We start from the raw sequence: 15,557 nt of genomic DNA, 5'->3' as shown, positions 1-15,557 counted from the left end.
CTTAGGATAACTTAAAATGATTGAAAATTTATTAACCTCAACAATAGTGGAAACTGAGACTTCTGAATCCTTTAGGTAAGGTGTAAAACAAGCTCTTTGGCTTTTCTGGTCCCAAAGTAGTGCAGGGATGTTGTGGCAGCAACAGAAATCTGTCAGGAGGAATTTCCTCTGAAGTTCTGCTGTGCTGCTGACATCTGGAAGCTTAACCCAAGTTACATTTATTTAATATTTAATGGTCACCTATTGCCATTTGATAGGCAGGATGCTTCTGCTTGTCTTTTGGACCATGAAAGAGTTGAGTGGCAGCCTCTGTGCCTTCCTCAGCTCCATCAGCTTACAGACAGAAACATTCTCTCTGCAGAACAGAACTCTTTTGCTGTTTCTTCCTTACCCAATGTTGTCATTTTAAACATGTGTAGCTGCAGTTGAAAGATCTCAACTAAATCATCATCATTTTAATTCTTCCTTTTGATTTTACCACCAGAGTCCAGAGTGGGAGTTGGGGGGATGTGTATCAGCTTCTTGCCTGGGGGTAGTACCTTAGCAATTCTGTGGTCTGTTTCACTCCTAGGCATTTTTTCTCCATGACTGAATATCATTTTACTTACAGAATATCATTTTACTTACAGAGATGGTTTCTAGTTGAGATACAGCACTTCATTTTCTTCCCTACCCATCTCCCACGAGAGTTACTGCATCATTTATTACTTCTAAAGCATCCATCTATAGGATTAGTCCTCACTGAGAAATTAGGAACGTGTGATACTTAATAACACAGAATGGGCACAAATCCCTCTTTGTGATTCCTGGAAGTGTCATCATAAATCTGTTTGTCTGGACTATTTCCTTTGTCTGTGTTCCCCAGGAGTAATTAATGAGAAGAGTGATAGATAAACTTTTTACACTTTGGCTTGGTAAATGAACCAGAGTAAGTGATGGGCTTGTGGGGCAGTGAAGCTGAGCTCCAGGTACTCTTTTTTTCTCAGCTTCACAGCCAGGTGGGTGCTTCCAGTCTGTGTGGTCACAAAGAGGGGGCTTAAGGGTAGCATAGGATCTGCTTTGGTTCTGACTGATCAAACCAGGCTGCAGCAGCTCCTACCTGGATGTGAACTACTTTTCTTCCTGGTTTAAAGAGATCTGGTCACACAAATCCATCACAAAATACTCCAGCAGTTCTGAGAACCAAATACTGGAATTAAGGGCATGTTTCTCACTCAGGGGCTGCTTCTGGGACTGAAAATGGTTGAAGTCTATACCTGCTTCTGGAGAATGGTATGCAGAGGTGACATGAATCCTGCCCTGTCCCCTCCTCACATTTGTATCATGTGTGAGTGGCCTTTTGAGAGACTGATTGCTGAGCAACTGAAAGAGAAAAATGCTGCAGGTTGTGTCCCAAAGCAGTGCCAGAATCTCACCATGCTTTTGGCATTGTCACCTGGGGACAGCTCACCCTGAGTGCCAGAGAACCCCAAAGTGATCAGCACCTCTGCTAATGCCCACAAAGCATTTCTGGAGTCACTAAGGATAACCTCATGGCACAGCAGGAGCTCTACTTTGCCAAACAAGATGTGACATATCTTGGTTTGTTCACGGAGCAGCCCTTTCCTTTTTCCCCTCTGTACTTAGTTCTGTTCCAGGCCTCAAAGAAGACAGATAGTTCATGCTGAAGCACTAGAACACCTTGTTCTTCTTGCTCTGTAGTTTTATGGTCACTCTGTGCTGCTATAAGCATATATATTCCCCCAAAAGTGTCCTGCCCTGTTGTCCTGGTTTCAGCCAGAGTTGAACCAATTTTCTTTCTGGTGATTTTGCTTTTTGGTGAAGTCTCTTCTAAGGAGCTGTACTTGCTGAAATGAATGGCATGTTTCTCAGTCACTGGCTGCTTCTAGGGCTGAAAATATTTAATGTCTATACTTGTTTGTGGAGAATGGTATGGAGACCCAAGGCCATTGCTTGGCTCTGCAAAACAACTCATTTTCTAGAAAGAAAAAGGGAGTAAAGAAGTCACACCTGTGACCCTCTGTGGGGGAAGAGCAGGTGATCAGAATTAACCAAATTAGGTAGTCCAGCCTCATACCCAGTATAAATTCAGGGGATAGGGAGGGGGAAGAGCAGGTGATCAGAATTAACCAATTAAGTAGTCCAGCCTCAGCCAGTATAAAGTTGAGGCATAATGAGGGGGAAGAGCAGAGCAGACAGGTGATCAGAATTAACTAAATTAGGTAGTCCAGCCTCACACCCAGTATAAATTTGAGGGATAAGGAGGGGCAAGGTCTTTTCATCCCTGGCTGGCATCCTGAGAGGACTCCCTTCCTTCTCTGCCTGTGACCTCCATTGGTATGTCCCTCAATCCCATCTGTATGTCCCTGAATCCCATCTGTGTGTCCCTCAATCCCATCTATATGTCCCTGAATCCCGTCTATATGTCCCTGAATCCCATCTATATGTCCCTGAATCCCATCTATATGTCCCTCAATCCCATCTGTATGTCCCTCAATCCCATCTGTATGTTCCTCAATCCCATCTGTATGTCCCTCAATCCCATGTGTTCCTGCAGCCAGCTCCTGACTGCTGCTGACTGCAGGAGCCCAGCCTGGGACTTTTCCAGAGCCTGCCTGCAGCCTTGGGGTGATGTGAGCAGTATATGGGGGGTGTGGCAGTGGTTTTGTGTGTATTTTAGCAGATTTTATTCCTTTCTTTTTCATTACTATTGTGTGACCTACTTTAGGTGACCCTGCTCTGGCAGGGGGGGGTTGGACTTGATCTTTTGAGGTCCATTCCAACCTCTAACATTCTGTGATTCTGTAATTAAAATTCTGTAGTTTGGTTCCCAACCTGTAAGGTTCTCTCCCTTCTTTCTCCTTTCCCTGTGGGAGGGGGATTAATAGAGAACATCTGGCACTCATTTACCTGCTGGCCCAGCAATAAACTGGGACACCTGTGCCCTACCTGCTTGTACCACTCTTTGTGCAATCTCATGGTGAACCAGATTGCACAAGTGACTACAATTACAAGTAACCTTTCTTTTGATGGTTTTTTTCAGTTAAAACTTGCCCATATCAATTCTCTGAAGCATTGTTCAACCCCCAGAAAAGAAAATGTGGGATTGAGAATTGTAATGAGCAACCTGATCTGATTTTTAAGTAAGCTCTGCTGTGAAAGGAAAGTTGGGCTGGGTGTGACCTCCAGAGGTCCCTTCCAAACTAAATCTCTCTGTGATTCTGTGACCTTTGTGGGATAACTCTGCTGCTTTTATGGGTAGGGCCAGTTTCTGCTGGCTTAGGGTGACCATTAAATTATGGCTTAAAGAAAAAAGCTTTTGCATCAGCTCTTTCTTCTCCCCTGAGAAAAAAATGGAAGCTGTGAATCTGTCTTGGATACAGGAAATGAGATGCTTTTATTTAGGATGCTATTGAGACTGTTGGTGTTGTCCTTGCTCCCTGGAGGATTTTAATTGACCTGCAAGGTGTTAAGTCTCTGTCTCAGCCAAAACATCCTCTCAAAAATTCACTGTTCCATTGTCAGCTGGGGCTGTTTCCAGCACAGGAACTCTTTGTTCTGGTTGACAATACACAGAATTTTTGCCTAAGTTCTGGAACCAGCTCTTCCTTGCCTCAGAAATAAGGGAAAATGAGTGTTTGTCTTTTGGTTATGACTTGTTAATGAAGATTCCTTCTCTGCACAGTGTGTTAAACACCTAATGCATTCTGTTTAGCCTGCCAGTACTTTGCTTTCTTAGTTTGAGAGTAAACAAACATAATTACTTTGTAAAGCCAGCATATTTCCTGTTGTTCTGGAGGACCCTGTTTATCAGAGTTTGCCTTTGGTGGTTTGGGCTCTGAGCTTGGCTGGCTTCCTAACACACCTCACTGTTTGCCCAGCTGGGACTTAGAATCATTACTTAGAATCACCCCTGTTCTAGGAGGCATTTCTATACTTTCATACCTCATTTTCTGTTAAATAAAGTATCTTTAAACAGTTTATTCTCTTGAATATACATGCTGAGTGTCCCTGGAGAGGTTCAAAACTGCTGCTAAGACACGACCAGCCCCTGTCTGGTGCAGAATGTCTTTTCAGTTGGTACCATTCACCTGTCAAAAGCTTCTGTCATCATCTGGGGAAAACAAAGAAAAGAGCATGAGCTAAGTAAGGTGCATTTTGTCCAATACTGTGTTTTCTGTCTTCTAATTCCTGTCTCTGTGTTTTGAAAAAGCAGCCCAGCTAGAAGAGAGTGTGTTACAAGAGTGCAGCACACAGACAGCACCAAGCAAAGTGCAACGCAGAGGTTGGCTTCAGGTAAGAGAGTTAAAATTTGTTTTTATATATATAAAAAAGCATCTTTGAACCAATTTTTAGTTTGTAAATAATTTTAGGAGAAATTGCTTGCAATTAGTAGGTCAGGGCAGTCAGGGCTCTCATAGAATCTGAGGCTTGGTTCAGTCTCTTGGCCTGCCAGTGAGCAGATAGCTGCTGGGTATTTGCACACACTGATGAGATCCCCTGAGCCTTCTCTTCTCCATGCTGAAGAGTCCCAACTCTCTGAGCATCTCCAGCAGAGCACCTTTGCTTCTTGGCTTCTCAATCACACGTGTCTTGAAATCACCTCCATTTCTTGATCCCTCCTGTGCTGACTTTCCAGCAGGTTCCAGGTTTGTTAAAGGATGACATAATGACCAGCTTGAACTTGTGCATTCCAGTTTTTTTGAGGAAAGCCTCACTGGCTTCTTCCTGATGACCAGGTGTACAGCAGATATCCAGAAGGACCAGCATGAGTTCTGGTCTGCCTGGTAATCTTGACACAGAAGCTCTCAACTGGCTCCTGAGCTGTTCTTGGCAGAGCTCTGTGCATTCCAGCTTCCTCTCATTTAAAGAAGGAAACTCCTCCTCACCTTATCAGCCTTTCTTAAAGCCTGTGTCCATCCATTGAAGCCCTCCTTCTGATTGCTCTGTCCTTATTCCTGTTGTGGTGAGGGAGTGAGCCCAATGGGCCTTCACTTTGGTGCCAAATGCACATGTGCTGGGATAGCAGCAGTAGCTGGAGAGCTTCTCAGGGACAGTTAAACCCAAAAGTGAGCTGAGGGAGGACAGAAACCTTCCCTGGAACAGCAGGTAAAAAGGTTGCTTGTTCTAGATATTGCTTTGGAAAACACAATGTTTATTTTTGTACTGCTGACAGCACCAACCTTTCTTTGTCTAATTTATTTGAATGCTTTTTTAACAGAAAACTGTGGAGATTAAAACAGAAAGAGGGGCTAAACTCCTCATTAAGCCTCCTCTGGAGTACTCTGAGGATTTTGAACCTTATGAAAGCCTGAGTGTGGAGGCAGATGGTGATGATCCTCTGTACCCCCAGGTATGGTTTGCTGTTACTTTCTGTTGTTCATGCCAGTGTCAGGTGAAATGTGAGCATGGAGCCTGCAAACCCAGGGTATGGTATTTGTTTCACTAGATGATTTTGCATTGATGAGATGGGACATAAGGAGAGAATGCAACAAAAAAAGTCAAACTACTTTGAAAATCTCATCTTGATCAGCACAGCTGTAACATATTAAGTCCTAAATTAAAGAGATTGTTGTCTGTTGGATAGGACCAAGGTTCTTTCCAACATGTAAGGAAGCTCAGGTCACTTAATGATTGTCCACATGAATGTCACTCTTTGTTGCAGGTTACAGAAAGCTTAAACAACTTTTTCTGGGTTTTAGGTTAGTTTTTGAATACTTGTGCTGAAATTGTTGCATGTCATTGTTTTACATAACAGAACTCAGAGTCAAGTTTTAAAAATGTTATAATCAATACAGTTGCTTTGCATCAAAGGTTGTTATTGTATTGATTCTGTTGTCTGACAGTTCAGTCTTCTATTTGGTTACTTACTGCAGTTTGTTCTTGCACACTTCACAAATGCCCTGTCCTTAAAAAAAAATATTCATAATATTTTGTTCATAGATTGTTCTTCTGCCTGACTAATTAATGACATGCATAAAGATTTTCTGGAGGGTGGAGCAGCATCTCTGTATGAACTCTACAGATCCTACCACTGACATCAGACCAACTTCCTGAGTATTTTTCCTAGCTTCCATCTTTCCACCTTTCTTATCCTACTTTCAAACTTTTCTGCTCTGTGAACCAGCAGCTTGTTCACAGTGATGTGAACAAGACAGAAACAAGTACAAGACAGAAAATGACCTTTATCCTGGCCCAAACCAGGACAGCTATCTATAACAATTCATATCAAAGTGATAAGCTAATAATTTAAAACCCAACCCTCACTTTTCTTTGTAGCCCATCTTTGATTTTCCTGAAGTGTTTTCTTGATTGTCTTGTAACAAAGCAGGTGCCATGAGATTTCAAACTAAAAGCCTGTACAGTTCCCTGCCAAATGTTACCTCTGACTGTGATAAAGACATGCTCAGTATCAAGCCTCAGGTTGCCTGCAGACCCTCTTTTGAACTTGAGTTTGCCAGCTCTTTGTAATAGCTTCTGTCAGCATGGATTTCCTGACAAGTGTAATCTGTAGAGGAGCAGAAGCTTTCATTGCAAACTGAACATATGCTGTCACAGTTTATTTGTACCTAAGATAGCTTCAGGTTTTCATTTTACTCATATATTTTGCTTACATGTACTTATCTGAAAGCTCTAATACCTATAAAGTAGGAAAAAATGTCTTTAAGGGATGCAAGGTCTTTTCCTTTTGCATTCATATCTGCCATCTATGTGCTTTGTGGCATATGCTGAGAGAGGTAGGGCAGCTTTTGCCACAGTACATTTCAAAATAAATTAATTTTTGCATAAAATCCTGCTACAATGTGCCTGATTAAAAAACCTCTGCAAGTTGGAAGCTTAGTCCATGAGCCCACAACTCTTTTCCTACTGTTTTTTGACATACAGATGAGTACAAGACAGAGCTGTTACCAGCTATCCCATTCCTCACAAAGCAGTTGCTATTGCATTGGCTTTGCTGTCTCACAAAGGCATTTAGGAAATCTGGATTGCAACTTGTCTTGAAATAGCAAACCAAATTATAGCATCTCATTGTGTGAAGCTGGAAAATATATGCCCTGGCCCTTATCTCCTGGTTGTAAACTGGTTTTGCATGTAAAAATTCCTTGGCCTACAGAGTTTGCCTTCAAGGATTCTGATGGGAAGTAAAGAAGGAATTGTATGATGATTTCTCTTTATCAGAGTAGTGAAGGCAATACAAGAATCTGAATATTTTTGGCTGCATCATTGCTCTGAGTTCATAAGATTTTTCTTTCTCCCAGGGGAGGAAGAGGCAGCCACCTTGGTTTATTCTAAAATATGTGTTTGAGCTTTTCTGATGAATCTGTTGCAGGAATCAAGAAGCAGCTTGCAGCTTGGTATGGAAGAGACAAGGATGGAAGAACACTCTCTCAGTGATGATTCTGACTCTGTTGAAGAGGATTTGTGTTCAGAACCATCTCCTACTGAGGAAACCATTGCAAGCTTTGGAGGTCTCCAGTTGCATCACAGCAGATCGGTGCAGAAAGAAGCTTCTGAACACCAGGATGCTGTGAGATGCTCTCACTCTGCATCTGGTGCCCTTACTGTGCTGGAATTCAACCAGGACCAAAGCAGTAAGTCTGTGTATTATGTGCTACTACAGTACTATGACAGCTCCTAGCATTACTTTTAAGGGAATCATTAAATTGCTCCATACTCTCAGGAGTTTTCATGCTCTTCAGCAAACCTGTTGTTTCAATCTTCTGGTTTGGAGGCCTTGCTTCCTCTTACTACTATGTAAAGATATTATTTTAAAGTATCTTTGCAGCTGTTTATTTCTGTTCCCTTGTTATCTTGCAGAAGTGAAGCCACGTCGGGTTCTCTCAGCCAAAAGAAAAGAAAATGCAGAATTGTACATTCCTGTCAGACCAGCTGTGGTAAAAAGTAAAACAACTCGACCACTCTCTGCTGGGTTCTTGCAGCAGGAAAGACATGAAAGGACTATTTCTAGTAAGAAATAAGAATATATAATATCAATAAGGAGAGTTTTCATGCTTTTTCCCCTCTAGCTTAGATGTAATTTCAGCACACATCTCTCATTGTATGGTTTTTTCCTTAGCTGTTGTCCTTTACTTTCAATGTTGGGTTTCTTTGTCAGGCTTTTTTGTTGCTTTCAACACTTCAAGTCTTCTTGTGAGAAAGTGCAGGATCTGTATACTGTGTACTTTAGTCTTCTGCTACATCTTTAATGCCTTCCCTCTCTTCTTGCTTCCACAGCAGAAGACTCTTTCCTTTCCCTTTCAGTCTTTGGGCTTGCTGTTTCTCACTGTCCTTGTGGAGATCAGTTCCTTGTGGTATTAACAGAAATATCTCTTAGCAAAATCAGTGATTGGTGACTTGCTGGAAGATTTTAACACAGTGCATTGATCCTATAAAGGCATAGTTTTCAGCAGCACAGCAAAGCTAGGTCTGTTGCTAACTGAGACTGTATTTGATTTACACCTTGAATGTGCACACCAGTCTCCAGTGCTGGCTAGATAATCCAGTACCATACTGGAAAGTATTTTTGCTGGACTGGAGAACACCATTTTGAAGGCAATGCTGCTTATTCTAGGAGTCTGCTTGCTAAGGCGTGGTCTTAGCCTGTGCTAAAACCAAAACCAAACCAACCCTCAAACCTAGGGGCTGAAATCATGGCTGCAGTTGTTATTTCAGCAGACTGAACAAGTCTGACCTGGAGTTTTGGAAGGTCTGAGGTAAACTTTTGAACTTTGTTACTCTGTGGTTAAGAGGCTCTTCAGAAAAAAAACAAAATCCAAGAATGCAATAAAGCTAATGGTTTTCAGAAGTCAAAATCTTAAGTTTCTTAATTGGCAGAAAATTGAGAGGAAAGAGAAGGAGCTGAGTCCTCCTGGCTTCAGAATAAATCCTCTGTGTAGCCTCTGAGACCCTCACCCACCATCTGTCTGAGCAGATGCTTTGCCTGTTGTCCAAAGACGTGTGTAGCATTTCTCAGGTTATAATGGTGCTTGGTAAAACTGTTTCTGTCCAATAATCACTAAGTCCTTAAATTAATTTCATTTCATAGGGATGGTATGTATATTAAAAAAAAAGAAGACTATTCTGTGCCTGCATATGCAGAGATGACTAATGCTTGATGAAAGTTTTTTACAATGAAGATGGCAGAGGGCTTAGAGTGTGAACACAAACAAATCTGAATTACATTTTAACTTCCTGACTTTTCAGGATAGACTTCATGTTACTAGCATTCACTTCCACTCCCCTGCTTAGCAAACCTCACTGCAGCATTATGAGCATGCTTGCCTGTGCTGCAATATATTTATTTAATCTTAATGTCTTTACAGCTTGAGTCTATTCCCTAGACTTTTGAAGTCCTTAATTATAATTACTGTGCTTCTCCTTTAGTCTAATCTCAGATGCTCTGTTTTTAAATTTTATTTCCTTTATTTCCTGAACAAAGCTAGTACAAGAAAACCTTAAAGCAAAAAAATGTTTCTCATTTCTGTCATTTCTTTCTCATTTCTGTCAGTTCTTCTCTTCTGGTGCTGTTTCAGATATGTTTTTAGAGTCGATGTGACCTGGAATCTTACAACAAAACCAAATTGGAGCTATTCAGCCTTGCTTGGGATGCTTACAGTGTGCTAGCAAAGTCCTGTGTCAGCAGCTAAATCAGATGTTTCAAATTCATGCTGTTGTATGCCCAGAAACAGGAATATTCCTTCCTTCTCTTGCTGGCAGGACCTCTGAGTCGCCCGGAGAGACCCCTTTCAGCTGCTCGAAAGAAAGTGTGTGAGAAAGCTGCTGATGTCTCAGTATCAGCTGTGATTAGAGCAATACAAAGGGAAAATGAAATCCTGCAAAGAGATCTGCAACAGCAGAGAGCTTCCCCAGGCTCCCCAAAGGTATGGCAAAACTCAGAAAGGGGCTGTTTCATCAGGCAGCAATCCCCCAGGAATTACCATCTCTTCTTCGTTAAGATGGTGTGGGAATGGATGGTGATGCCTCTTAAGTGAAATATAATTTGCCATGTTCTCCCACAGGGTGGTTTTCTTGAATCTGTTTCCTCAGGATAACATCTCACAGCTCTCTCTTAATTTTGGGGATCAGTGAGCAACTGCTAGACTAGTCAGACAGTATGTCTGTATGGGAAGTGCATAGCTGTAGGACTGGTGCAGCCCTTGGCATTCTGGAAGCTTCTTAAGCAAGATTATTTTTTGGATAATTTTGTGATTTCCACAAAAATAAATCCTGCCTTCCCCCTGAAGTCATTCACATGGGCACTGTTTCCTGCTAACACATGTTCTGCTCTTGGAGCAGAGCTGTCATGGACACTGCTGGCTTTTAGGGAGCAGGAGCTAGTGGGGATTTTTTGCCCTGGTGTGTGTGCATCTCTTATCTCCCACAATCATAAATAAAACCAATTAAGAATTCATCTTATGAACAAGGAAATAAAAATCCATCCCCTTCTGATTTAAGTCAGACCATTATTCCCTTCTAAGTTAAAAAATAGTGTGTATATTGACAACCCTAGCTAAACTTGGAGCATAACAAATACTTCAGTTCTAAAGGAAGGAAAGTAGATAAAGAAATCTGAGCATAAACTGAAATTTAGGAAACTGTGATGCTCCCTGAAGTGGAGTTGATGCTGTGGTGTAGCTCCTGTCATTGCTGAGGGAACATCAGGTTCCTGGGGAGTTTTGGTGAGGACCAAAGGTTAAAGTGTTCTTGTACTATAGGTAAGTGCTTTACATATCATTTCATCATCTAGGTTAACTTTTCAATCTCATTCCTCTTGTTTTTGAGATATTTATAGCTTTAGGATTGAGAGAACAAATTCCATTGAATATTCTCACATAATTTATCTTCCTGCTAGCATTAGGGCTAATTTTAACATTGTTGTGCTTAAATGAAAAATGAATAATACTTAAAATAGATGTAATTTAACTCTGGCACTTGAGATGGAGTTTCAAAAATCCACCATGAATTCTCAGTCTTAAAGCTGACCTTAATAATCTTCCAGAAGTAATTTAGTTTTGCTTATACATTTAAGGAATCGTGGAACTTGCCTTTGATATTTAAATTTATTTCAATGCAGAGTTTTTGATACTAAAAAATAATTACCTTCTGAGCATTTTAATATTCTCTTGCTATTCAAAAATTATAGAAATGACAGTGACACAAGAAGAGGACTGCTATTCCTCATCCAAGTAGTTATTCACTGGTCTGAATATTCTGTCTTTGACAGAAGCTGCTAAAAGTATTTTTAGGAAAAACAACAAAAGGAGCAGGTTAGAATTAAAAAGTGGGGTACAGGTAGAGAGGAAAAGGCCACAGCATTGTAAGAACTGCAGGGCTTCTGTTTTCTCTTAGTCACTTCCAAGAGTCCTATATTAAAAAAAAAACAAATCCAGATTTTATTCTAATAAAACTGAGATTTTTTGGGTTTAAGTCTTCATGATTTTTTTTGTTTTACCAAATATATCCAGATTTCAGACATAGGTCTGAAAGTCATCACAGGATGCTTTTACATTACTTCAACATAGAAGATCAAGCTCCAAGCTCAGCTCTTTCATTGCAAATAAAGACTAATTCTGTTAAAAGGACTTTAAGGACTAAAATGACTCAATACAGAGTTGCAGATCACCTAAGATTATCAGGGCCCAAACTTGTATTTATTCCAGAGATGCAGACTGGTACTTATGCAGAGAAAAATGTGAATGAAACCTGTTCATCTTTTTCTTACATAGAAGAAATTTTCTGTTTCATTTATTTCTGCAATGGCTGAACCTCCAGAAGAAAGCCAGGCAAGGACTGCAGTCACCAAAGCTGTTGAGAGCTTCTGTCCTTTTGAAAGCAGGTATGTGTGTTTCCTTGAAAGGCAGCTTTTAGTTTTAAAGGAATATTTTTCAGTACTACCAGGTGTAATGTGCTACCTCTCCATCTCATCGTGCCAAGGTACCTGAGGCACCATCCAAGCAGTAGTAGCAGATCTAGAAGATTCCAGCCTTTGGCCAGGCTCTGGAAATCAACAAGCTGCCAACATCTCCCTCTATATTCCATACATATTGTCTCTATATTATCTATATATTGTATTCTTAAGACTTCCTCAGAACCAGCAGAGAACTGGAGCTCAGGATTTTAACCAAATTCTGTGTGTTTATGTGCAACAGTTATCATTCAGTGGGGCATGGGAGCTCATTCTAACATCTCTTTGCCTTGACACCAACAAATGATTTCTTAAAAGCACAGGAATTATGAGGAAGTAATACATACACATCTATGTATGTTTCAGACCAGAGAAGAAACTTCTGGAAGTTCTCCAGGAGCCTGAAAGCCATTCAGCCTGTGATAATGACATTTTCCTGTCTGGTTACAAATCTGAGGTAGATTCCATGTTGAGAGAGAAGGTTTGTGTCTGTGTGCACTGCAACTGTTCCTTTATTTCTTACTGAAATAAAAAGTCCACTGGATGATCTGTAGGCCCCCAACTCTGCCCCATGTCAACTAAAACCTCTGGCAGGATAAGAGAAGAGAATTTATCAGTGTTTCTTTGTTCATCAGAATGACAAAGGGACCACACAAAGAATGGAGAGGTGTTTTCTCCTCAGGAGGGTGCTAAGTACACTTATTTTACCCTACCTTAGATTTATTAATTGATGTGGGGTGCAGTTAATGGAACCCAGAGTGATTGAATGTCATCCAGATAGGGCTGAATTCCCAAGCTTTTTGCATCTGACTCATTCCACTCACAACAATCTCTGGTTTGTTCCACATTTTATTGTTTTATGACTCATTTGCAACGTTTCATTTTGGCCCAGGTGACTGCCAGTATGGAAGTATGTGATGCCATTTATGTGACCATGGAACTTCTTTCTAATTGGGGAAATCCAGCATACGTGGGCCTGAGCAAGGTGGAGTTCTTTGATTTATGCAATGAGAAGATCTTTGTGTCTCCTCATGATGTGGACATCCGAAATGCTGACAACCCAGGGGATTTGTGCTGCTTGGTCAATAAGAACTTAAATGTAAGACAGCTTAGTTCTGAATGTGCAAATTCCTCATAATATTCTTCATTATTCCATCATAATATTCCATAATATTCCATTCCTCATAATAAGATTTCTTCAATATTCCATCACTGGCTTTTTGTTTAGAAACATGATTGCATTTTGAATGTGACTTGCATAACAACTACCTGATGAGTCAAAAAATACAAATATTATTTATTATCAGGAAATTGGACTTTCCTGTCCAAGGTGTTGGTGTTCAGTTGTGATTTTTGGTTTCATGTTGTGATTTGGATTAATATGCATGACAATTATCTGAGCAACTGGCACAGGACAGCTCTAACTGCTTCTTTTCATATTTGCTCTGTGGTGATGTCTTGGATGAAAGAACACTATCAGACTTTCAAGTACTGTAAAATTCTTGTAGTATCTACAGAAAGAGATCACAAAACTTGAAGGACAGGGAATTTCACATTTCTACAGCATGTCTGCTGAGAACCTGATGTAATTCCTGTGATCTGAAGGTATAAGTACTCCCAGATATTTAATAAGAATTTCAGGTTAATAAGAATTTAAACTTGGAAAAGAAACATGCTTATGTGTTCCTGTCCCTTTATCCTTTTACCTAGAGAAGAATTACAGAAGAATAAGGATGTGTAAGTAGGTGGTTTTCAGCAAGAGATTAAGAAAAATGTGTGACATGGTAAAAGCATTTCCTGGCCCTTCTCTGAGACAGATGAGGAGGCACAGAGTACTTGCATACTAAAGACAATAACAGATGAAATCCACATGGCTCTTCATGCAGCCATCATTTCATTTCTGTTGCTCATTCACTGTGCCCTCTCTCTCCATGACCCTCTAGAACTAGGATTCTAGTAAAAATTGTATGGTTTTAGTGGGTGAGGGTACCAAGTGACTTAATCTGTTAAAAACATAAATCCCAACTCATTTAATGCTCGTGGTACTCTTCTGCTTGTAGGGTGAATGAGAATAGAAAGAGGGCAAATACTGCATTATTTTGAGATCTAGTTGAAACTTAGCATGAAGTATTATTTCCAAACATGATTTTACTAAACAGTTTTACTTGAAACATCCTTATTACAGTCTCTTAAAAGCTGTAGTCCAGATGTCATAAATACCTGTTCTCCTTTATAGCCTGTGCTCTCTGGCAGATATCAGAGCAGTGACTCCCAAACTGTCTGGATAATTAGATGTAGTAATATATTCATGAGTCCATTATAAAGCTGTTATTCTCAGCATTTTTCATATATTTATAAATCCCATTATTCTTAAGTAATGAAGGTTTCATAGTTCATTGATTTATTCCTTTGCTGTGGGACACTGTAATCTCCTCTCTTGAAGCTGGAAAGATTTTGGATCAGAGCAGATGCAACCTGGACAAGGAATATGGCCCTAAGAGTGGAGATCTGATCACTGAGCTGCAGATGCCCTCAGCAGCATTTTCTGTTTCTGTACATCTCAGATCACACTGGAAAGCTTTTAGGTACATTAGGAATAACAAATTAATGAATCTCTGAGCCACCAATATTTTAACTGAATGAAAACTAACATAAAAACTTTGTAGAGAGCTCACTTTACCACAGTTAAAACACTTCCATCTTTATTTAAATCTACTTTTGTCATTAAGAATAGGCATGCTTTTACTGAAGGTGAGGAATTTTATGTATTTATTAGTTTATTTATTATCCTGGTACACACCAGAATCTACTGATTTCTGGGGCATCAGGTCCTGACTTGAGAGGTCTGGATGTTGCTGCTTTTAGGATATTGATTTTTTGAGTTATTCCTGTTCATAGTAGGACCTCAGTAAGATGACCAAGCTTTGAAGATGCTCCTGGCATTGTGTTCACACTGGTTTGAAGGCTTTCCTTCATTTCTTTCATGCTAAGAGGCTTTCTTCTGCTTTTACATAGAAAGGATTAAAGCTGACTGGTACTCTGATGGCTGTTTGTGCCCCAAAATCATAGAATCATAGAATAGGCTGGGTTGGAAGGGACCTCAGACATCATCGAGTCCAACCCTTGATCAACTACCGCCACAGTCACTAGACCATGGCACTGAGTGCCATATCGAGTCGCTTTTTAAATGTCTCCAGGGACGAAGACTCCACCACCTCCCCAGGCAGCCCATTCCAATGTCTGATCACCCTTTCCGTGAAAAAATTCTTTCTAATATCCAATCTGAACTTCCCCCAGCACAACTTGAGACCCTTTGTGCCCTCTTGTCTTACTGAGAGTTGCCTGGGAAAAGAGCCCAACCCCCCCCTGGCTCCATCTTCTGTTCAGGGAGTTGTAGAGAGTGATGAGGTCTCCCCTGAGCCTCCTCTTCTTCAGGCTGAACACCCCCAGCTCCCTCAGCCTCTCCTCATAGGATCTGTGTTCAAGTCCCTTCACCAGCCTGGTTGCCTCCTTTGGACCTGTTCGAGGACCTCAATATCCTTCTTGAACTGAAGGGCCCAGAACTGGACACAGTACTCAAGGTGTAGCCTTACCCGGGCTGAGTACAGGGGCAGAATCCCTTCCCTGGACCTGCTGGTGACGCTGTTTCTGA

General features: G+C 40.8%; 1 protein-coding gene across 1 annotated transcript in view; it reads left to right on the top strand.

Annotated features, from left to right (window-relative positions):
- The first annotated feature begins 2,423 nt into the window (after window positions 1-2,423).
- The window catches only part of KIAA0556 (KIAA0556 ortholog), a 45,855-nt gene continuing 32,721 nt past the window's right edge, over window positions 2,424-15,557 (top strand). Inside the window, exons 1-9 of the mRNA XM_030460050.1 lie at window positions 2,424-2,484; window positions 4,214-4,296; window positions 5,222-5,353; window positions 7,331-7,592; window positions 7,819-7,968; window positions 9,718-9,881; window positions 11,727-11,836; window positions 12,272-12,386; window positions 12,798-13,004. Coding sequence (XP_030315910.1) covers window positions 2,424-2,484; window positions 4,214-4,296; window positions 5,222-5,353; window positions 7,331-7,592; window positions 7,819-7,968; window positions 9,718-9,881; window positions 11,727-11,836; window positions 12,272-12,386; window positions 12,798-13,004 — 1,284 coding nt within the window. The remainder of the gene's footprint in view (window positions 2,485-4,213; window positions 4,297-5,221; window positions 5,354-7,330; window positions 7,593-7,818; window positions 7,969-9,717; window positions 9,882-11,726; window positions 11,837-12,271; window positions 12,387-12,797; window positions 13,005-15,557) is intronic.

This window comes from Calypte anna, chromosome 14 (assembly GCF_003957555.1).
Source record: "Calypte anna isolate BGI_N300 chromosome 14, bCalAnn1_v1.p, whole genome shotgun sequence".
Classification (NCBI taxonomy): domain Eukaryota; kingdom Metazoa; phylum Chordata; class Aves; order Apodiformes; family Trochilidae; genus Calypte; species Calypte anna.
This window is presented reverse-complemented; position numbering and strand designations above follow the sequence as displayed.